Source organism: Protopterus annectens, chromosome 2.part1, assembly GCF_019279795.1.
Source record: "Protopterus annectens isolate FY-2018-M chromosome 2.part1, PAN1.0, whole genome shotgun sequence".
Taxonomy (NCBI): Eukaryota; Metazoa; Chordata; order Ceratodontiformes; family Protopteridae; genus Protopterus; species Protopterus annectens.
The window spans coordinates 1,797,490,180-1,797,513,136 of record NC_056729.1 but is presented as its reverse complement, the minus strand read 5'-3'; the positions used below and the strand labels follow the sequence as shown (position 1 = coordinate 1,797,513,136).

General features: G+C 37.4%; 1 protein-coding gene across 11 annotated transcripts in view; it reads right to left on the bottom strand.

Moving 5' to 3' along the window:
• HSPG2 (heparan sulfate proteoglycan 2) overlaps positions 1-22,957 on the bottom strand; it is a 2,126,006-nt gene that overhangs the window by 29,070 nt on the left and 2,073,979 nt on the right. For all 11 annotated transcript variants that reach the window (XM_044063227.1, XM_044063230.1, XM_044063231.1 and 8 more), the window contains 2 exons: positions 16,148-16,231; positions 13,556-13,659 (listed from right to left, as the gene is read on the bottom strand). In XM_044063227.1, coding sequence (XP_043919162.1) covers positions 13,556-13,659; positions 16,148-16,231 — 188 coding nt within the window. The remainder of the gene's footprint in view (positions 1-13,555; positions 13,660-16,147; positions 16,232-22,957) is intronic.

The following is a 22,957-nucleotide window of genomic DNA, read 5'->3' as shown; positions in this document are numbered from 1 at the left end:
TTTTTCACTCAAACATAGTATACCATGCTGGATATTTTATAATCAGCATTATACAAGGTTTAAAGAAACACTCTTTTTGTACAGATTAAGCACTCTGTTCTTATTCTCTATAGGTTACAGATTCTTACTAGGTCATCTGTGCCTTGTCCTTTGAGCTATGCATTCTGCAACCTTCTTTTTCTCAAAAATGAAAACTCTTTGTTTTTTCCAAAATGGCTACACACTGATCAACAGCTTAATTTCAGGTCTCCTAGTGTAAAAATAGAAAATGACAGATAAGGCCCAGTAATTCTGCTTGTTTTTTTGTAAAATGTGGTTACTGGTTATTAAGTACATTGCCTGGATGCTAGAAAAGGAAGTTATAGCCTGAAAGAAAATGAACTAGAAAAGGTGAAGAGAAAACACTGACTGGGAAGAATTCTGCAGCTGTTCAGGAAAAATCAGTTCAAGATCCAACTTTGGTACAATAGATGGTTTCCAGTAATTTAGAGGAAACAATAAGTCAAATGTGCTCATAGATGATTAAAATAAATGAAACATTAAAGGAATATATCAACTGAAATAGCAAAAGGCTGGAAAACTAAAGAAGGTTTAAACAGCTATTCAGATAAAACTGAAAAAATCAGAGGCTGAAATGAAGAAAATACTGGCTGAGTATGACACTGCTTAAGAAGAGATGTTTCAAAAAATGGTAGAGTTAGAGGAGAGAACATGCAGAGAAAACCAGAGATTTTCTGCTGAACCAGAGAAAATGGAAGGAACAGATTGTATTAATTTTATGAAAGCACAAACAAGTAACTGGACTGGTATTTCAGAACAGAATTTGAATTTTTTGAGGTTCGTGGTCTTGCTGATGAATTACCATGGCAGCTGAGAGTGCCAATTTGAGCAGTCAAGATAGTTTGTTGGACTTGACTGTGTATTCAGTTCCTGCTAGTGGCTCTAGTCCTGGTAAGGCTGTGGGGCAGAAGTCACAAGAATAACTCATTGCTTTTATTGTCAAAACTGTTAAAGATACTCTCGATTCTACTATTTGTAAGAAACATCCTAAGGCTGGCATTTCTACTGATTTTGTACATAGTTCGGCTGTTTTTGCCAAGGGTACAAACGAGAAGTCTTTGTTAGTCAAAGATTTAGAATTGCCACCGAACGACACAGGAAGTGACGTCATAGCTAGTACAAGTTGCCTAGCTAAAGCACCGACGATGGCGTTGAACACTAACAACAAAGGATTAAATAAGACCAACGTATGGGATTATATTTGCAAATCGTTTTCCAATCCATTTGCTGATATTCAAGTACATGCATTGGACTCAGCAGCAAGTAAGTCAACCAGCGACAGTGCTTATATTGACAGTGTTAATTGCAAAAAGAGTATATACGATTTAGAAAAAATGGTCTTCAGATTTGTTACTTTAGAGTTGGAGGTATCTTACCTAGGTGAATGTATCAACAGGAAAATTGTGCCTCAAGGCTTAAGAACAGCAAAGTTTCCAAACTGTGTCACCTTTGGTGACGAATTAAGTACTAAACTTATTGAGCTTTATAATAACACTGGTATCACTATGATGGGTTTTTTGGTCACACATTACTTAAAAGAACTTGAAACTATTAGGGAAAACGTCAAACAATTAGATGAAAAAATTAAAAGTTTTGGATGTTTTAAGGACTACATCCTTTTATATAACGGTGTAGAAGTGAAGGCTGACAGACACCGGGCTTCAATTGTGACCAGAAAACAACACAAATTGAAAAGAGACATTTTGGCTTACCAGGCCAAACATGCCTATATACTACAAGACAGTGTGGAGGAACCTCGTGTTACAACTCAAAATAATAGTGACAGTGCATGTTTTGCTTTAAATAGTGAGGCTAAAGATGCTACAAACACTACAGCAATTTCAGCAACAAACGATGTTGGTTTTAGAGGTTCTGATAAAAACATTGGACATACCAGTGTATCTAGTGGAGAAGTTGTTGCTACTTCTGATCACACTAACCAACATTCTAATAATTTACCCAAGGCAAATTATGCACAAACGTTGGTCAATGGACAGCAGGGACTAAACCAAGGCCCTTTTCCTTTGGGAGTGTCAGCAAACAAACAGACTCAGAAGTGGAACAATACATCTCACAACAAATGGAGGGAGAAAGGGAGAGGGAGATACCCCAACCAGAGGAAATACAAGTAAATACAAACAGACAAGCTGATGACTTTAGCATTAATGTTATGAATTTATCTAGTGTTGTTTTATCTACTGAAACTGTTAATGTTTTAAAAAAAGGTTTTTCATTTATACCTAATAATAGAGTTAATATTGGTAAATTGTTAATAGATTTCAGATTATATCTAAGAAAATTGAATCTGCATTACATTATGCATGATGTGTTGGTTACATCTCACACCCCCTCAACCAGTGGGCCTAAAAAAGCTAGCACTTTCAATCCCCCATTGCACACTACTCTCCAAATGTTTCAAAATAAATGTGAAAATGATTTTCGAAGGATGACAGGTCAATTTAGTGATGACAATCTCAGTTCACCTGAAAAGGGAGCTTTGCAAGAGTTATGTAGGAATTCAGATATTAGAACAATGAAGGCTGATAAAGGGGACACTATCCAATATAATGATTCAATGTTGGATATGTTACGTGACAGTGACACATACAAAGTGGTTAGCGTGAATGATGTAAAGAAAAGTTTTCAGCGAGTTGACACATTGTTGTTTGACATGTTCAGCCAAGGTAAATTAGATCAGCAGAGTTATGAATACCTTTTGGTTGAACAAACGAAATTGACCACTTTGGTATTCCGAAACTACATGTTGATCAGTATAACCCACCTTTTAGACCTATTATCTCAGCCAAACATTCTAAAACAGAGAATATATCTATTTGGCTTGATTACATTTTGAATCCTATTGTGCAGAGATCTAAATTTTACATTAGAGATTCCTGGCATTTACTGGAAGAATTACGGCATTTAGATATTTCATCTAGTTCTGTGAGTTTTGCTACACTTGACATTAAGTCTTTGTACACTGCCATCAAGCAAACAGAAGGATTACAATATTTGAGGGAATATCTTAACTTATTTTCTGAAGTTGACAAAGTTATGGTTAACACTATTTGTGGTCTTATGGAGATAGTTTTAGACAACAATTTTTTTAGATTTGGTAAACACATTTATAAACAGACTTCGGGAGTAGCAATGGGAGCGGGGGTGGCACCAGCATTTGCCAATTTGGTTATGGCAAACTGGGAGCTTAAATTTTTGGTCATACACCCACGTTTCAACAAGGCACTTGCATATTTCAGATTTATAGATGATTTACTGTTCTTGTGGACTGGTACCTTTGAAGAATTTTCTGACTTGGTGGTAGATTTGACTCACAGTACAGATTTTTTGGTTTTTAAAATGAGTGGGTTTGGGGATAGTGTTCCCTTCCTTGATGTTTTACTTAGTGTAGACAAAGTTAATAACACATTCAACAGTCAAATATACAGAAAATAAGTTTTTGCCAACCAGTACCTACACAAGGACAGTTTACACCCTATACATATGAAAAAAGGTGTGGTGAAGGGCCAAATAATTTGTTTGAGTAGGCTCACCACCGATGACAACACATTTCTAAGTGAAATTGGATTTTTACGGTCATTATTTATGTATAGAGGTTACGCTATAGATTGGATTAAAAAAATAGAACAAGAGGTCATTTTGCTGAGGAAGGGTGTTGCTAAACCTATTCTTTTGTCTAGTCAGATAGGTTTAAGCTCTGGATCCACTGTTTCAGATATCCACAGTAGTTACAATATTGCGTTCCCTTTACCCATTGTTAATGAAATGTGGTTTATTAGGGACATTATCATCAACAATTGGAAAGTGGTATTAGGGAACAAAGATTTGGTTGGCACTTTAGGGATGAAACCCACTTTCACTTACAAAAGGGTGAAAAATTTAAAATCTATGCTTGAGACAGATTACAACAGATATCAGGATCTGACAAGAGCAGCTAGTATCAAGAGGAGTACTTATGCATGCAACAATTGCAGGCAATGTAGATTCATCAGTAATAGTACTAGTGTATTTATAAAGTCCCTTAATTACGCAATTTGGGCCAAAGGTTACTACAATTGTAATTCTGAGTATGTTGTTTACATTGCCAATTGTGTGTCATGTGAGCATTATTATATAGGAAAAACAAAAAGAGTTCTTAAAAGAAGAATTTATGAGCACAATTTGGCTATAAAAACAAAGCCAAGTTTAATTCCTTGGCCAAACATTCTTTAATTTGTAAGGACTTTAAGAAATTTCAATTTTCAGTTTTGGAAAAAATCAACACTAGTGAGTTTGGGGGAGATTTTAATAATGTCTTAGAATGTAAGGAGACATTGTGGCAACTTGTGCTGGGGGCTGACAGGTCGCCTGGCCTCAACAAGTATATTAATTTAAAGTGTTTTTTAATGTATAGGTAGGCTTTTGTGCACACATGCATGTGCATGTGTGTTTATATATTTTTTTCTACATATATGTATACACATATATATATTTTTATGCGTGTGTCAACACTGACATTTTTTGTGTGTGTGTGTGTGTGTGTGTGTGTGTGTGTGTGTGTGTGTGTGTGTAAATGTCTGTATTATGCGCTCATGCAGATTAGATTATGTTTGTATAGTACAGTTATGATTCAACACATTATGTTTACTGTCATGTGTATTCTATTTTATTCATTTATTATTATTTTTTTCATTATTACATTATTCTTAAAAAACATTGTTTTTACAATTTGGATGGATGTGATGTCATTTCCTGTATTGTGAATTATTTAAGGAACTGGTGATTATCATGTAATGTTTCTGAGGAAGTTCACGTATTAAATTGTGGATGAAAGCGCTAAATTTTTGACTTTCTGGCTTGTTTGTTTTTTTCATTAGCAGATTTGGGGGTTATTTTTGCTTAAGAAGAGATGTTTCAAAAAATGGTAGAGTTAGAGGAGAGAACATGCAGAGAAAACCTGAGATTTTCTGCTGAACCAGAGAAAATGGAAGGAACAGATTGTATTAATTTTATGAAAGCACAAACAAGTAACTGGACTGGTATTTCAGAAGAGAATTTGTTAAGTGAAAGGGCACATGTTGTCTATGCTCCAACCTTTCCAAGAGAAAGCAGCCAAGACCTGTATTAGTAAAGATACTATTCTATAAGCAGAAAGAGCTGATCCTGACAAAACTGTGGCAGAAGGGCAAGGTATTAAAAATTGGAGACAGTAGAGTGTTTGTGGATAATAATTGCTCACTGTACACCATGCAGAAGAAAAGCAAATTTATCCCAGCAAACAGGGAATGTTGAGAGGCAGGTGTGAGATTCAAGCTTCTGTATCAATAATTCTTTTCCCCTGGATAATCAAAGTCATTTTTCATGCACAACAGGCTAAGAGCGAAATACAAAAGTTTGTCCAATAAGGAGTGAGCCATCAAACAGAATGAGATTCTTCTTCTCATTCTTCTGATGGTGAGGTTCACAGAGATTTTGCCAGTGAAACATTTTCTAGTGTTCCAAAGGAAAATGCTTGAGAGACAGAAAAAAAGGGCAGGAGTTTACTAGAAGAATCGACAGCACCTTGAACTTGAACCATATTCTGGGAATGGGAGATGTAGATGAACAAATTACTAAATAAATGCAAGAGTATAAAGCATCAATCACATTTGTGAAATATGGATTTACATTAAAAAGTGTCTGAGAAAGATTGGACTTTAGTTGACATTGTTAAACTTGTTGGGGGAGTGAGAGGCATATACCCCACTTCATGTCATTAATGTTGGGAAGGACACTAAAATAGGGGAGAAAGGAGAAAAGGGAAAGAGTAACTGTAAGTAAAACAATTTTTGTTCTAAACATTATTTGTATAAAACATTTCATGATATAAATTGCACTGTCATATAGTAAAGCATTTTGAGTAATAGCTCTATGTGTTAAAGATACTAAAATAAACATACTTTTTTTTTTTTTTTTTTGGTTTTAAGAAATGTAGGCATTACAATGTATAAAGAGAAGAAAGGCTACACAAAAGAATGTTTACATTAATATGTTGTAGTCTTGGGCTGTTGGGTGAGGTGGAGTGGGATGTAAAAGTGTACTGATTATAATATATGTGGAATTTAAATGTTTTCTTTTATTTTTGCACAGATGAAAATCTGAATTAATTTAATGACAACATTTTTTGTGTAAGCAAGTGTTTTTTTACATCAGAGACCACAATGCAATGAATAGTTTTATTTAAGCAAATAAATGCTAAGTGCCAGATGAAAAGTCTGCATTTGAGGGTAGCTGTACATTTTGTTCTTGTTTCCATGTAGACGAGCTGACTAAAGGTGAAGAGAATAAATCAAGAGGTCTGTACATTGATAACTGAGACAAACATAAAATCAAAAAGTAAAAGAGGAAGGCAGCTCAGTAAAAAATAAAGTTTGAAATTATTGGAAGTGAATAAGAGATGAATTTACTAGAACAGTGCATAATTTAGTCTTCTTTAAAGATAGCCAGTGCACTTTTCTTTAAGGCTAAAAGATAAATGTTTTCTGAAAGCATATAGAGTTTTTTTCACTTATAGTTTATGTAAAGCAGATGAATGTGAAAATGAAGAAAAAGCAGAAATGGAAATATTTATGGAAGACTTAAGTAAGCCAAGGTTAGAGATGGATGAAGCTCAACAATTAATAGTTAAGACAGGAGGAGATGAGGTAAAAATGGTGGAGTATAGTCAATCTGCAACAAAGTCTCCAGGAATAGATGCTAATCCCATGGAAGACTGGAAGGTTTTGTTTAACAGTGTTTTAAAAGGAGGGGCAGCACCAACATCCTAGAAGAAAGCTGTGGTGCATCAGATCCAGCTTCATATAGCCCTATTTCAATTTTAAACCAATATTATAAAGTTGATGAAACCAAAAGGAGCAACTAGGCTGATGCAGAGTCACAAGTACAAATGAAAGGCAAAATCCTCAGGTTAAAATCCAACTTTAATTCCACTGCAGGTCAGATAAGCGCTTTCACTCATTCATTTGAGCTTCATCAGATCATGTAACAAAGACCTTCAAGTACATAGGCTACATTTATACAGTTAAAACATCTCCTATTGGCCTATCAAAAGCTGCTTCTTGTTTACATATTCATGAGTTAATCTAAGCTTAAAGATATATGCACATATAAACATGCTGAGATGTATAAAATGACAAAGTAAATATAAAACATATAAAAACTCTCCATGAACACTCAAGATGCTCTAATAAATATGCATATATAGATGTATATGTCAAAAGAAATATATTTCAAGGGGTAAAAACATATATGTTCCATCATTTATTATAAAATCTACAAACATTCCTCCGTTTGTTTAACATAGGTTTAATGGAGGCTCTCTCATTGAGACCTAAACCCCTATCTGCTCTCAATCTAACTATCCACATACTCTCCTTGCTCTCAGTATGGTTCCTGATGTCACCTCCTCGTATACTGGGTTTAATATTCTCAAGAGCTTTAAATAAGAAATAATGTTCAGGACCTGCTTGGGCTACGTGCTTAGCTAAGGCATTGTGAGGTGAAGCCTTCCTAATGTGGTAAAGATGTTCTCTTATCCTGTCTTTAAAACGACGATTGGTTTTGCCAACATAAAATGCATCACATATTTGGCACACTGCCAAATAAACTATATGAGTAGTATCACAGGTAGCTACAGCACGTATGCTAAAGTTAGTGTGCATGTCAGGATGTTCAAAAATGGACTGGGGTCAAGAGAATTACAATAATTACAGCGTCCACATGGTTTTGTGTGTTCAAGAGGCATTGACCATTCATCCCTTTTTGAATAGCATAGCATTCTCCTTAAATTTAATTTATTCCTATATAAAAAAGAGGGTTTAGTCCCCACAAGTTTACCGATGGTGTCATCAGTACAGAGAATAGGCCAGTGTTTCGTAATAATATTCTTGATTGCTGGACAATCAGTACTATATGGTAAAGAAACCCTTACATGAGTTGATCTATCATCTCTACCATTGTCTATTGCAATGGATCCACCAGTAATAACTGGTCCAAAATAAGGGGCTGCTCTGTTCAGTCTAAGTTTATTGACATCTAAGAGATTGGACTCAATCTCTTGTGAGCTATAGCCCCGTTCTTCTAGCCTTATCTTGAGGTCACTCACTTCCATTAGGAAGCCTTCTTCTGTGGCATTTAGCCTAGAGGTTCTCATCCCCTGGCCTCTAATGATATTCTTAAAAATATGCTGTGGGTGCATGCTATCACGCTGTAACAGAGTATTAAAATAGCAAGGTTTCCTATAGACACCTGTATTAATCAAACCACATGCTAACTTTTCTATATACAAGTCAAGAAATTCTATCTTCTCTCTAGAGTGATTCATACTGAAGGTTAAATAGCCAGTGAGGTTGTTCAATGTAGTATGGAACACAAACAAATCATCAACACTGCCTCTCCATAAAACAAAAACATCATCCACGAACGTCTATAAAAGTTACATGTTGTTTAAACATTTCTAAATTAAAGAGACTCTCAAATTCCCAAAATGCCAAAAACATGTTTGCATAGCTGTTGGCACAAGGTGTGCCATGGCTACCACCTCGCTGTTGGTAAAACTTGTTGTCATAGGTGAAAAGATTGTTATTCAAAATGAGTTCAAGGAAATGTACAATGAGGTCTACTTTAACTGATGTATATTCGCTATGTAAGAGTAGATACTCAGTGATATAAATCAGGCCTATGTTATTTGGTAACACAGTAAACAAGGACTTGATGTCAAACGTTACAAAAATCAAGTTATCAATGTCACAAATGCCACCTAAACAGTCATACAAATCTGTTAAAAACTGCTTGGAATCTTTCAGTACAACTTTGTTCTTATTCAATATAGGTCGCAAATGTTTCTCAACATAGACAGAAAGGTTTTCAGTGATCCAACCCTGACCAGACACTATGGGTCTCATTGGTGGGTCAATGGAGTCTTTGTGAATCTTAGGTAACCCATGTATTGTTGGTACAAGTGGATTCTTAACGAATAATTCTTGATCCAAGATATCACCTTTCAACATATCTAATAACATATTGTTTACGTGACTAATAGTGGCTTGCACTATTTGTTTATTAACTTGTAAATAGAAATCATCTTCCAAGAGTTTAATCATAGCATCATGATATTTGCTAGTGTCCATAACTACTATCCGACCGCCTTTATCAGCTGGTTTGATGGTTATGGACTGTAATGACTGGAGTTTAAGTAAGCTAGTCTGCTCCCCTCTAGTCAAATTACCATTCTTCCTATATTTCTTTAGAGAAAAATATTCATACACATCATCCTCAGTTAGTTTCAAATATGCCTCAACTAACGGATGATTAGGTGGGACAAAGTTGCTAAGCTTCTTAAACTTTGGTGGTCTAGTAACGTTATTGTCTGTCAATTCACTACCAGTTTTATCATGAAATAGCAGTTTAAGCATAAGGTTTTGACAGAAAAGTCTCATGTCTACTACAGTGTCCGTAAAGTTACTGTGTGCACTTGGTATAAAGTTTAGGCCTTTACATAATAATTTCTCATCACATTCAGTCAACAAATATTCTGAGATGTTATGTACCATAGAATCTGCTGGTATCAAAATTTCAGCTGTATCTAATTTACTTTGTTCTTCCACATCTTCTTTATTGTCTGATGTGGTACATACTCTTCTGATAATTTGCGTTTCTGTCTCCCCCTGCTCATAGAGCGTCCCCTTGTTATATTCTTGTCCTTTCGGACTGGGAGGGGAAAAGGGAGCTCACTTACTACTCCTGTAGTGATGGTGGTATGTACTTTGTGAGGTAACTTAGATCTCACTATGCCATCATCTACTGACAACCTAGTGTTAGACCACCATTAAACTTAATATTATAAAGTGTTTATGTCTGCAATAGCTTAAAGAGTGGCAAAGGTGTTGCCAAAATTGATAGATATGGATTGGTGTGATTTTGTGGAGAGGAAGGCAAACATTTGGCAACATTAATAGAACAATGAGGAATGGAGGGAAAACACCGCTGTGGTTGGTGGGTCTTAATGCACAGAAAGCACTCAAAAGAGTTAGCTAGGATTTTTTGAGTAGGGTAATGGAAGCATTTCTATTACCTAATATAGTAGTAAGGTTAATTAGGAGGATATATAAGAGATCAGAGGCAAAAAGTATAGTGGCAGGATTCCTCTCTGATAAGTTGTGCCCGAACAGAAGAACTATACAGAGGTGTCCTCTTTAATTTTGTAATTTGCATTATATTTAGAGCCATTGGCAAAGAAAATAAGGTATTCAGAATTTCAAGAATACAATTGGTATGAAAATTAAGAAACGTTGACTTTATTTCCAGACAATGCTATTTTTTCCTGATAAAACCAGAAAAGTACATTTTAAGTGTTGTGGAACACTCAGACAGTTTTAACTTTTTTTTTTTGTTTGTTTGTTTTTTTTGGGGGATATAAAGCTGTAAACTATGTACTCAGACATGAATTGGTTCAGTAATACCCAGATTTATGGATCACAAAAAATGATGTAATTAGCAGAATGGGTTAAAAGGAAATCTGTTATGGCAGCTAAGGACATGTGGGAAGAGACTAAAATGATAATAAAAAACTGAAAAACTAGAAGCTTGTATTTATGAATGTGGATAGCAAGATAACAAGCAGTGAAAATGCTTTTAGTCCCTTTAATTTTATAGACAGGTCAGGCATATTTTTATCAAAGAGAGGAGAAGTTGTGGACAATAACTAATAAAGAGTTGAAGTATTTTATCTGGGAGGGGTAGAAGGCAAGAGCCAAGTGGGATAATTTGATCCTTACAATAGATGAAAGGATATTTTAGAGTCAAGGAAAAAAAGCTAGGACCAGCTCTGAGGTTAATGGTCAATCCAGGCACAAAATATTCACAAAGAGCAAGGTAAAGTCTTGTGATCAGAAACACACTGAAGAAGGGCATTGGCCTGAAAGCTTTATTTTTCTAAATAAACAAGTTTGCCACTTAATATTACCTGCCTAGCATTTCTGATCTCTGGACTTTACCTAGCTCTTTGTGAATATTTAAAGCTACACAGGCTCAATAAATTACACAAGCAGAAAGCTGGAATTCAAAGTAGAAAGAAATAATGATGAAGTAAGAAGAAATTCAAGAAATAAGGAGAGAGTGGGATTTTGAATGCAGATCCTTAAGGTGAATAACAAAAGTCATACAAAATATTATATTCATAAACTAGCAAGAAGTATTTGAAGAACTAAGCCAACACGAGAACAGAGAAAGGAGATTCTGCCAATAGGGATGACTGCAATTAGGGGTACAGAGGAAAGGCAAGAGAGGACTGGAATTTATTGGAGAAAACTGGCAAATGAACTAATACATTGGTGTAAATAGTTAAAAAGTGAAAGGTAATAGAATGGCAAGAGGCCAAGAAGACATCTGAACTGAAGGCTAGAGACTGCCTATATTCTGATATCAACCTTGATAGGGAAGGCAAAGAGACAGGGATTGGGGAATCCTAAGTGAGATACTGCACTGGTACAGTTTTTAGTTGAAGATTGAGCAGAAGTTGATGTTAAAAAGGGATAATTAGTAGGGCACATAAAACATTGCATGATAACTGTAGAAAACAATAAGAGAAGGTTAGAAAAGATTAGGAAGAGACTGTTTAAGCAATTTATAAGGAAATAATGGTAGGACATATGCATAGCTTTGAAATATGTAACAAAGTCAAGAAGTTTTAGGACTTTTGCTTGGAAGTGTTTGCATATGTATTTTTATACACCAACCTAACTCCAAGAAAATTTCCTCAGGTAGATAGCAAATGTTGGAGGTGTGATGAGGAAGAAAGGAATAACTGGGAACATATATTTTGGGAGTCTAATGAGGTGGCACATTTTTTAAATTCTCTATAGAATACTCTGTCAGAAATACTTACTGAGTGTGCAAATAGGTGTAACTAAGGAAATGATTTTTTGAGCTTGGACAAGGATCTGAATTGTCTAGACATAGTAAGACCTTGTTAAGTTTAATTCCAGTGGTTTCCAAAAACAAAATTACTAGAAAATGGAAATCAAAGTCTAAACCAACTGTATTTGAAGAAATGAATATTGTAACAGAGATAAAGGAACTGGAAGTTGGATCTTTAGAAAAGGATAGGAGCAAACTACATAGGAAAAATGGGAATTGTGGGAATAGATGCAAGATAATGTTTTGGAGAAAAGTGAGGTTTAAGGGAAGGCAGGAATTGAGCAATTGATGCAATGATGGATTGATGACAAGTGTATAAAAGAATGCATTTGATGTATAATGTTTGTAACTGTGAACATGTAAAGATGGTTTGTTTTCTTTTATATACTATGTTTGCTTATTTCTTAAGTGATAGTTCAATAAACATGTTAAAGAACAGAAAATGGAAACTCTTCTTTTAATACTTGTTCTAAAAACTGAGACTGAAACCAAGATATCAACAAGTCCTGAATCAGAGTTAAATTCATTGTCCAGTGCCTCCCTCCCCTATGGAATAAGCTTGTGCTACATATTAAGAGTGTAAAACCTTAACAACAGTTAAATTTCAATTAGCTGAACAAATGAGAATCATTTAAATTTATCCTAGGAGTCACTAGTTACAAAATTTGATTCCCCCAGCAGGGCTGTCACACAGATAAACCTTGGGGAGTTTTGGTGCTCTCAGTGGCATTCCTGCAATGACAGTGTAACCCATTCCCCTGTTGGAAGGTAATGTGAGCACCTGTTTGGGTAGCCTTGCCCACATCCTCCCTAAATCCACTGCTTTCTGGCAGTGGTCAGGTTGGGGGCAGCAGCATGAGCCAGCCAAGACGTACCCCCTCTCCCATGGATGGCCATACCATCCTCCTGGCTGCAAACTGGGGTCATCTGGGCTTTATCCCTCTATACCACAGAGGAGGCAAGTAAATGTTTAACTACACAAAACTAAACATTATCGCATTTCAGTCTTTTTTTCCTCTATGTCTCTTCTCAATTTCTAACAGTGCATCCTTATTTTCCTTTACTCTAGCATATTCCAGCCTAATAATATTCTCTCTGTATCTTCTAAATTAACTCTACCTCCATGATCATCTTCTGAATTACCATATCATATTTAAGGGTTCTTTTATGGCATTGTCAACAATTTATATGATGGCTGACAACATACAGCTGGCTTAGTATTAACCTGTGAAAGAATATCCTGTCAAGGTGAATGACATTACAAGGGCGAGAACAGTAATCTGTACGGGATTACTTTACAACAATGCAGGATGAAATAAGAGAGCTCCAGAGTGATGACATGGAAACAGCAAACACTATTCCATACAGATGAAATACCACAAAATGAAGTGACATGTAAAAAAAATAATGACAGACTTTCAGTGCTTAGCTTTGTTTAAAGCAGATCAGTTCTGAGTTGGTGTGGGGAAATAGCTTTTTTTTTTAATTCTAGACATGTAAGAGTTGCTTGGTGAAATGATACCCATGTACATGATATCCATACCTAGATATATGCTGCCCTTGGTATCCACCATGACATTGGATCCTTTAGACTCTCCTCTTACTGCTTCTTGTGCATCTACTTGAAGAGAACCTTGCTTGTATTCCCTAAAAAAAAACAAAAGCAACAAAAAATCATCACATTGAAACAAAATGCACCAATCATAGCTGTTTTATATGCAGCAGCACCTCTAAAAGCCAGTGATAGGTATTACAGCTCACAGGCCAAAGAAAAAATCACCTGCTGCTAATCATAATAAGTTGAAGCAATCAGACAGACACACTTCTGTTAAACACTCTTTTTCCACAGGGTGATGTGGAAATGTAAGAATGCTGTATGATTTTATAAGCATCTAAAAATACTGAGCTGGGCACTATGGAATTCAAACCTGCATTATCATTTCAGCTATCTAGTGTCTTTGACAGTTAACAATACTGCCTCCACTTTTCTTTGGCATTTACTACTCGCAGTCATCAGTATTAATGGCTCCCTATCAGGTAATTAAGAGTTTTCAGAAACTCGAAATTCATATTGGCGAGATGATATGATAGAATTTCTAAACACTCAAAGCTTTTGAATGGAAATTGTGCTACAGTGAGGATTGAGAAATTTACTGTCTTCCTCAATGTAGTGCGCTCTTGGAGTTGGTATATTTAATTTGAAAATGTTCGAGTTTTCAGAAATTCGATCACACCATCTTGCTGATATGAATTTCGAGTTTCTGAAAACTCGATCAACTGATATAGATCCATATTAATATGCGGTTTAACAAGCAGATATAACATTTATTGCTTGTAATGTCACAAACCACAGGTTCCACTCCAGGTTTAAATGAAAACCTGTTCCATAAGAGGGCCACTCAGAGGAGGTGATGGGATGCTTGAGTATCTCCAAGAATGGAATAAGTTTCTTAGCTTTATTACAAAAGCCCACAAAGAGAGCAAAAGCTGAACTAACTAAATAAAAAGGAACAATAATGCATTCTTGTGCACATTGTTTGCCATGAATGCATCGACTCTGGGCCTGTTCAGATAGGCACCTGAGGGAAGACAAATAAGGAAATGTAGGTTGTTCACTACATCTGTTCTGCTCTTACCTGCAGATTTTACACTTCTGAAGTGCTTCTATAAGTGCTAAATACAGAAGTGGAGCTAGCATGGGGTGAAGGGTGCAAGGTGTTAGGGGGGGCACGACTGGCAAATGCTGACTTCAATAAGTACAGTACATGCATCTACAGATGTATTCCAATATTACTTTTGCAGTTTTGTAGTCAGGACTGAAGTGTTTGCTTCAGTGCTTCATGTGTAGTATGCTGTTTGCTACCTTTTAAAATCTGAATTTTTTTTTTTGCTCTTCAAGTTACAGTTGAGGGACACAGAGGACTTGGTGTACCTGGTGCTCCTTATGAGAGTGTCAGATCAGAGAACACCTGAAAGGCTTCAGCTAAAAATGATCTCTAGCATGTAGGGTTTAAACAAGAAGTTAAAAAACAGAGGTGTTCAACTCAAGTCCTGTGCATGGGATATCACAGCACTGTGAAATAAGACAAGGGTCAATCAAATCACAGCTAAATAAGTGTGCAGACAATCCTACAGTACTGGCCCAGAACATACAGATATGACCTATTTTATATTATCAGGTGCATTAGGGACAGTGAAAAAAATAACTCACTCTTATGGCAAATGCCAAATAACTTTTTACTTCTACATAGACTGCAAGCAAACATAAGCAGAGTGGCTTAAATAGCACATTACCTGTGCAGACTACCCACACCGTGTTGTAGTACAATACTGATTGATACATTTTGCTTTCTTAAAAACTGGGATACCATACTATAGGGTTAAGTTTAGTCAATTCCCCTGAAAGGTGAGAGTCAAACCCTATCCCTTGTGTCTGTGAGGTAAACACCCTAACCATCATGCCTGCAGATTTACATGTTTGCCTGTCATAACTCCTGGTGCATTTCTGGACATTAAAACTTACACCTAATTTGTTAATCTCAGAAACAAATCTAAGTTACAGATAACACATGGAAGCATACAAATGAAATTAGCACACAGAAGGAAGAAGAAGTAAACTGGACAAGGACACAAAGCGAATAGATAAGTTATGGCCTTAGATTACTTTTTAATTATTACTGTTTTATGTCCCTTTATCTTCTCAGCAATCTGCTTTGAAATTGTAATTGTGGTTTCTTTTTTAATACTTGCTGGCTTTGATATGTGCAGTGGTCTGTAACATTACTATTTTTGTTATAGATTCATCCTCTGTTACCCTGCATTACCCACATACTGCCTCATATACAGGGAATCATTGACACTTTTATCATCCTTTGTAAAGTTAGCTTTCCTGAAATCCAGACTTATGTGCTAACAGCACTGATTATTAATGTACTAAGAAATACATCACAGGGTTGTAATCCTTCCTGTATGCAGTAAAAAGCACACGCTTGAGACAATTTACAATGCCATTTTCATCAAATACAATAACAGTAAAGTGGGCTGCTGAATTAGTCATTATCTTTTGAATAGGGTACATATCTTGTAAACAATGAGCAAACTATTTTTCTTTGCACAGTTGAACCTTCTTCCTTACCTAACTGCAATAACTTTGTGCCAGACACCATCATTCACAGGGCTCTCAGACACGATGTTAGCTTCACCGCTGCCAAGCTGATAACTGCAACAAAACAATACAAAAAATACATTCAGCAAAGCTAATGTCAATTTAAAATTGCACTGGTAATGATTTAATGATTTGTTCAGCAGTATTTGGTTCCCTTTCATTTTCATGGAATACACAATGATACAAGGTCAGAAATTATGATCAAAGCATACACTGAATGTTGGTACCTTGTTAGTATTATTAATACTACTCAATAGTACAGAAATCCTCAGGCAAATATTACATTGTAATGTGACCACTGGCTACTCAACTGCTCCAACAACAAAGTCTGACTTCCTGTCTGTCTGTTGCTTTTGCCTGTCAGCCCCTCATTCTGCATCAGCCCCTTATGTCACCTTCACCTTTACTAAAGTACTTAAATCACTAAGCACATATATTATAATAACAAAACAAATTAAAATACAGTGGAAATAATAAATGTATGGCAAAATACATCACCTCTAAAAGCTATGCCAAAGAAAAAGCTCTTTAAAAAGGTCTTAAACTACACCAAGAAGGAACAAGGCTATGAGCTGTTAGAAAATTGCATTGTTTTGCACTGGGATTGAATCCATCACTCCATTTGACTCTGAAAAAGTCACTTTATCAGAGAGTGCTGCCCTAGGCAGAGTCTGAAAAAGGTCCAGTGCTCCACACCATGTAACAAATGCAAATAAATAAACAAATATATTTTTAAGGCACAATAGCAGCTGACTGCAGATCACAAGGCCTGATAAGCAAATGAATGAACAATAGATGCTTCAAACTGTGTGCTAAGACCCTTCTTTATTCCTTCCAATTGCTGTACACATTATTTATTTTCACTCTCCTACCCTGTCTACTCTACAATTAACTAATTTGCTCTACAGATTTGCACATTCCTCCTGTCATTTTTTTCATAGGTGAATACTATGCTGATGTAAGGACCATTTTAAGCCTAGGCAGTAACCTGAGGTCAAAATCAAATCCTGTCTCTTGTGTCTGTGAGATGACAACCTTAGCCTTTATGGCAAACTCACCATAAATATTACAGGTAAGCACTAGCTAACTGCCCTTGTGAAGCATTTTAAGCCTAGCCAATTTGGTGCAAATCAAACTCTGGACCTTGTGTTTGTGAGGTAAACACCTGAAATATTATGCTAATCCTCTCAAACCCAAACCTTTCTTGTTTCGTATACAACCAACTGATTTTAGTAATACAAAGGTTGGACAGAAATTTCCCTCAACCCTCATCTCAATGTTCTGTTGAGAATCCAGCATATCTCCTCAAAACTATGTATCATGAAACTAAAATGTCTGGCTGCTACTGCAAGAAAATATACATTCACTACACAAACATCTAAATACCTGCACTTGATCATGCAAATTAGTCATACAAAGGCAGCACATAAACAGTAGAATGCATTTTTACAGGGAGAAAGCACCACTGTGCATTGTGACATCCTTTCACTGCAATACTCTTACTTCAAGGTGACCGCAATACTCAACTCCAAGGTGACCGTAATACTTTTAACTCCAAGGTGACCGCAATACTCAACTCCAAGGTGACCGCAATACTCTTAATTCCAAGGTGGCTGCAATACTCAACTCCAAGGTGACCGCAATACTCTTAATTCCAAGGTGACTGCAATACTCTTACTCCAAGGTGACTGCGCCTCACAGAAAGAGCAAGCAGAAATACCCAGCGTGTAACTTTCTTGCTCTTTTCCTAAAAATCTCGGATTCACAATTTAAACACAGACACACATTTTAGTGATAAACATGTCCTTCAAATGTACAGTCACTTTACCTGACTCACCATACTGTAAAATGCATACCTTGAAAATGCCACACACTGCTTTTACATGGGAGGTTCCCCCATACCTTGAAATGTGGGGGGTGTCTCCACCACCACCAACTTTATATATTTACATACACTAATTTCATAACTGCACAAAATCAGATGTACAGAGAATCAGTGCTACTGTAGTAAAAGATGGCACATTAGCAATGATTTCCAAAGTAAAATTAAAATTAAACAATGTATAATTACAAATAAAACAAGCACCAGAAGTTTGATGCAAACCTCCCCCCAAAAAAACAAAAAGCAATGGCATATGCTTTTATCGCTAAGTACATACAATTGGTAACAGTATAAGCAGATAACTAAAGCACTCAACAAAAGCCCACTACTCAATAAACTGAATCTGCAATAAGAATAAGTTATACCATTTGCTTATACATATGTTTACCTTATAGTGACACTAATGCTTAGTTGTGTTCCATATTTCTGACGAAGTTTGATGTGAAACATTTTACGAATGAAAGCACTCAAATTCTAGTTATGTCTTTAGTGATCGCTTATTAAAGCCGTTTATTTTTCAGAAAGTATTTTTATTGTATTTTATATATATGATACACTTTATATATAATATAAATAGATAAAACATAATGGAATACAGTCACTCTCACTCTCATCAAAACAGAAATTGTCAGACTGTTTCACTGCTTGCCATTTTGGTGAATGTGTATGCGTGTCTCTGTGTTAGGGTGAGACTGAAGTATGAATGAAAGACCGTCGACAGAAAGTATGCATCTGTAAAAGTGGTAGAACATTTGTGTGTGTGAGTGCAGGAGGAGGGGAAGAACGTGTGTGACTGAGTGCAAAACATTTTGTCAATAGTGTGTGTGTGTGTGTGTGTGTGTGTGTGTGTGTGTGTGTGTGTGTGTGTGTGTGTGTATATATATATATATATATATACACGAGTGTTTGTGTATGTGTAAATGAGTGCTAGCCAGAAAAGTATGCAAAATCAGTGTGTGAAACTGTGTATCAGAGATTGCTTGAATACAATGTGTGTTCTTGGTGAGTGTGTGTGTTTGTGTGTGTGTGTGTGTGTGTTTGGGTGTGTGTGTGTGTGTGTGTGTGTGTGTGTGTGTGTGTGTGTGTGTGTGTGTGGGAGAGAGAGAGAGAGAAAGACAGAGCAGGAGATTAATGGACAGTAGGGTTAAGTTTTTTTCTTATTCCCCACTGTTATGGGATTTCATAGTTACTACGTATTAGCAGCACTGAAAGAGTTGTAATGCAGCCCCCGTCCAAAAAAAAAAAACACTTGTTTGATTTTCTTGAGTAACTGATGAAAGTGGTGATCAGTGAGCAGTACCTGATTATGTCAGCTACAATGAATGTATATTTCATATTGGTTCATAGGAGTTACTAGGCTAATAGCCCTAGGGCCTTTGCAAGCCTAGCTGTGCAAAAATCTGAGTACCCTTACTGACCACAGATAGATGGTCATTGTTAGCGGAGTGATTTTGTGATCAGCACCAACTGCCCCTGCCCATGAGAGACATAGGTGCCACCACATATACAGTTGGCATTACTGAAAATTGTTGAACAGTCAGTTTGCCAAAACTGTTCAGAGTGTGGTCAACTTAGCAAACAGTCAAGTTACTGGTATGCACTACTTTTGAAGGTTTGTTTATCAAATAGTAGTGCATATATGTGGAGTACTGTTCATTGTAAGTATGTCAGAACAGTGAGAAGATGGGAGATGCAGTTTACATGCTTGTTGACTTGCATATCTGTCATCACTCCCAGTGAATTTCTGGACATTGTACCAGCAGTATTGGGTCACAATCATAGTGAGCTGAAATTGCAGCAGCATGAATGTATTAAAGAGAGAAGGACAAACCTTTTGTCCAATAACTCAGTAAGATATTGAAGAGCCACACAAATTAGGCTCAGAAATCTCCAAATCTTTTTGCAAATAAAAATAAAAAAATCTTCTCTTTTTCTCTCACACCTTCCTTCTTCCTTGGTACCAGGGTCTCTAGCTTCATTATCACATTTAAAACTTGTTGAGGAAGGTGAGACTTTCAACCTTCAACAGAGAATATATGTTAGGCTTAGATGAGAGCTTGAGAGAGTGACCATGAGCAGATGACCGCCCCTTCTGAGATAACAGATGAGGAACTGCAGGTAAAGGCCATTTGCACTTCTAGTGGTAGTGGATACCACCAGTGCAAGATTTGAATTCTTGAAGCCTGAAAGTAAGCTATCACTGAGCCAGAACCTGAATGAATACTTCAGTAGATAAGCCAAAGGGGGCAAAATGCAGAGAATAATGAAAATCTCCAGTTCAGTCCCAGGCGCTATACTTAACCTAGCCTAGAAGCCTAGAGAAGGTAAGCCTGAGATTCCTTTGAGAGATCCAGTGATACCATCCAGTGATCTTAAAAGCAGTTGAGTAAAAGTTGTCTTGACGCCATTTTGAATCCAGATAAGTGCTGAGGATAGATAAATCCAAAATTGGTCTCCACGTTGTTCCCTCTTTGGTACTCAGGAACAGGCTGAATAAAATCCTAAATAAAAAAATATACCCCAATCATTGAATGGGCCCCAACTGCTGTAACTGAGAAACTTGCTTGGATGCCTCTTTCTTGTGAGGAGGAACGCCTGGTACGCCTTTGAAAGGGGGCATTGCGTGAAATAAAATCTGGGACCGTGGTAAATAATTAAATCCCACTGGTCTTTCTTGAGTAAATAAGCCCCAATTTTCTTGGAGTAATTAAAGTCCAATTTTCTTTGGAAGCCAGACAGTCAGCCATTGGGTCCTGAGCAGCAGGTTGTTGGGCCTGAGCCATTGTAAGGGATCAACTCTGACCTCACCAGAAAAGGAAGACTGAGCCCTCCCCCAGAAGTCTGCCCAGGTGACCTCCCCCCTCTAGGCCCTACCACGCCTTAGGACTCACCCCTAGATCACTGGGAATCATACAGGATATGTCCACCTTTAGCAGGATAATTTCTATAAAACTCTCGAGGCTGCTTACAAAACTGGAAACTGTGTCTGTAAAAATGCTAGCAGTCTGCATATTTTCTTTACTGTGCTTTCACAGGCGGTCCAAAACAACACATCAGACTGTAAAGGAGCATCCACATCAGACTGTAAAGGAGCATCCAAAATAAATTCTGATCACCAGGCAGGGCGTAATAGCTGTTCATACCAACAGAGCTAGTAGCAGCCACCGAGGAGGCCTGTACAGCATCAAAACCACATTGCAAAGAATGCTTACCCACTTGTTCACACACACATAGAAATCCAGCAACTCTTTACACTCAATACCAGCCGCCAAACACATTGTACCTTCATTCTTAATTGTGAACCTTAGATATTTTGGATATTTTAGCAGATACCTTTATACAATCAACTCATGAAACTTGTGGAAGAAGTATACACTTTCTTTCCCCTATTTAAAGTAGCCCTGCCCCTATCAGAGGGTACAGGATTTTAACACCTTTTAGCTTTAACACCTTTTCAACCAATGCAGCTTAAGTGCCCTTTTAACCCTAGGAAAACAAAAGCTGTCCCGCCTCCTAGGGGCTAAACATAATACCTATTTCCAAAACACACCAGGATAAGGGAGGCCAAAGTCAGGAGGACAGGAGTTGCAAACACATTCCTGAAGCCATTCAACAACAGAGGAATAGCCATGGCCCAAGCTACAGAAAAACAAGAGCTCCTAAAACTTGCTTTCCCATCAGAGAAATCCTGGCCCCTTTTCCTGAAATGAAATAATCCTAAGAGGAGATGCTGTAGAAAATCCTGAGGAGGAGAGTGTGAAAAAAGGGTGGTGCCACATCAGAATCAGAATAAGTAGGAAGACCTGGTAAGTCTTCCACAGAAGACCTAAGTAGGATACTCCACTAAGTCTCTAAACACTCTAGACTTCCTGTAAACTGAACACTGTTCAAGGGCATCAAACCCTAATCACACCCTAGCAATCTTCGCCATTTTCTAAATATGTTAAATCAATCAGAAGCCCAAATGCCAGGAGAATTTTAAGCAAGCAAGAATAGCACAGAACCCTAAAAGAGGAGAGGCCAAGCTGAACTGAGTCTACCACTACCTTGGGAAGAGCTTTCAGAACAAGAGGTCTGAGACCTTCTACCTGCCAGGCCTACCTCCGACCTGCCTGGCCCCTAGGCTCCTCTCTTTCCTGCTCCTGCTCCTAGGAAACACCTAAAGTTACCCGACGTCCAATGGTTTTCTACTCAACCCTAGCAAAACCTGGTCCAATTCGGTTTTCTAAAGAACCGACGCCCGTCTGTACGCTTCTTCAACCCTAGCGGCCGGAGCATCCCACGCATATTATAATTGCAACGCGCCGGAGCTTCCTACGGCATATTACCATGGCCCTTAATTCCCAAACTATGAGCCCGGCTAGCACAAGAACGGCAGTTAAGCCATACTTCTAAAGGCCCCAAACAAACCATAAACAATGCGTTTCAATCCCTAAACAAGTCTGCTTCAACTGAGAAATACAGTTATTCACTTTTTCGGTATAGATCCGAAAAATACTGATTTCCTTTTTTCAAAATGTTCCCAAAAGGTAAGGCAAGAAAACCCAAAATTTTGGCCCGACGTACTTAGCCAACTCTGTTTCGAACGCCAACCTGCGCCGCGAAATCAGAACGCTGCATCCTGCATGCGAAAATTGCTTCTGCATCGACGTCGGGTCGAAAAAGACTGACCCTATGACGCCGTCATGCGATAGTCTAAAGGACAGGAGACCGACGCCGCCCGGCGCCATGACCGACGCCAGGACTCACCTGAGGGTTGCCACGGTGGTGCAGCAGTTAGCATTGCCGCCTTACAGCAAGAGGCGCTCCAGTTTGATCCTCGACCGGGGTGCCTTCTGTGCAGAGTCTGCATGTCCTCCCTGTGGTCACGTGGATTTCCTCCAGGTGCTCCTGTTTCC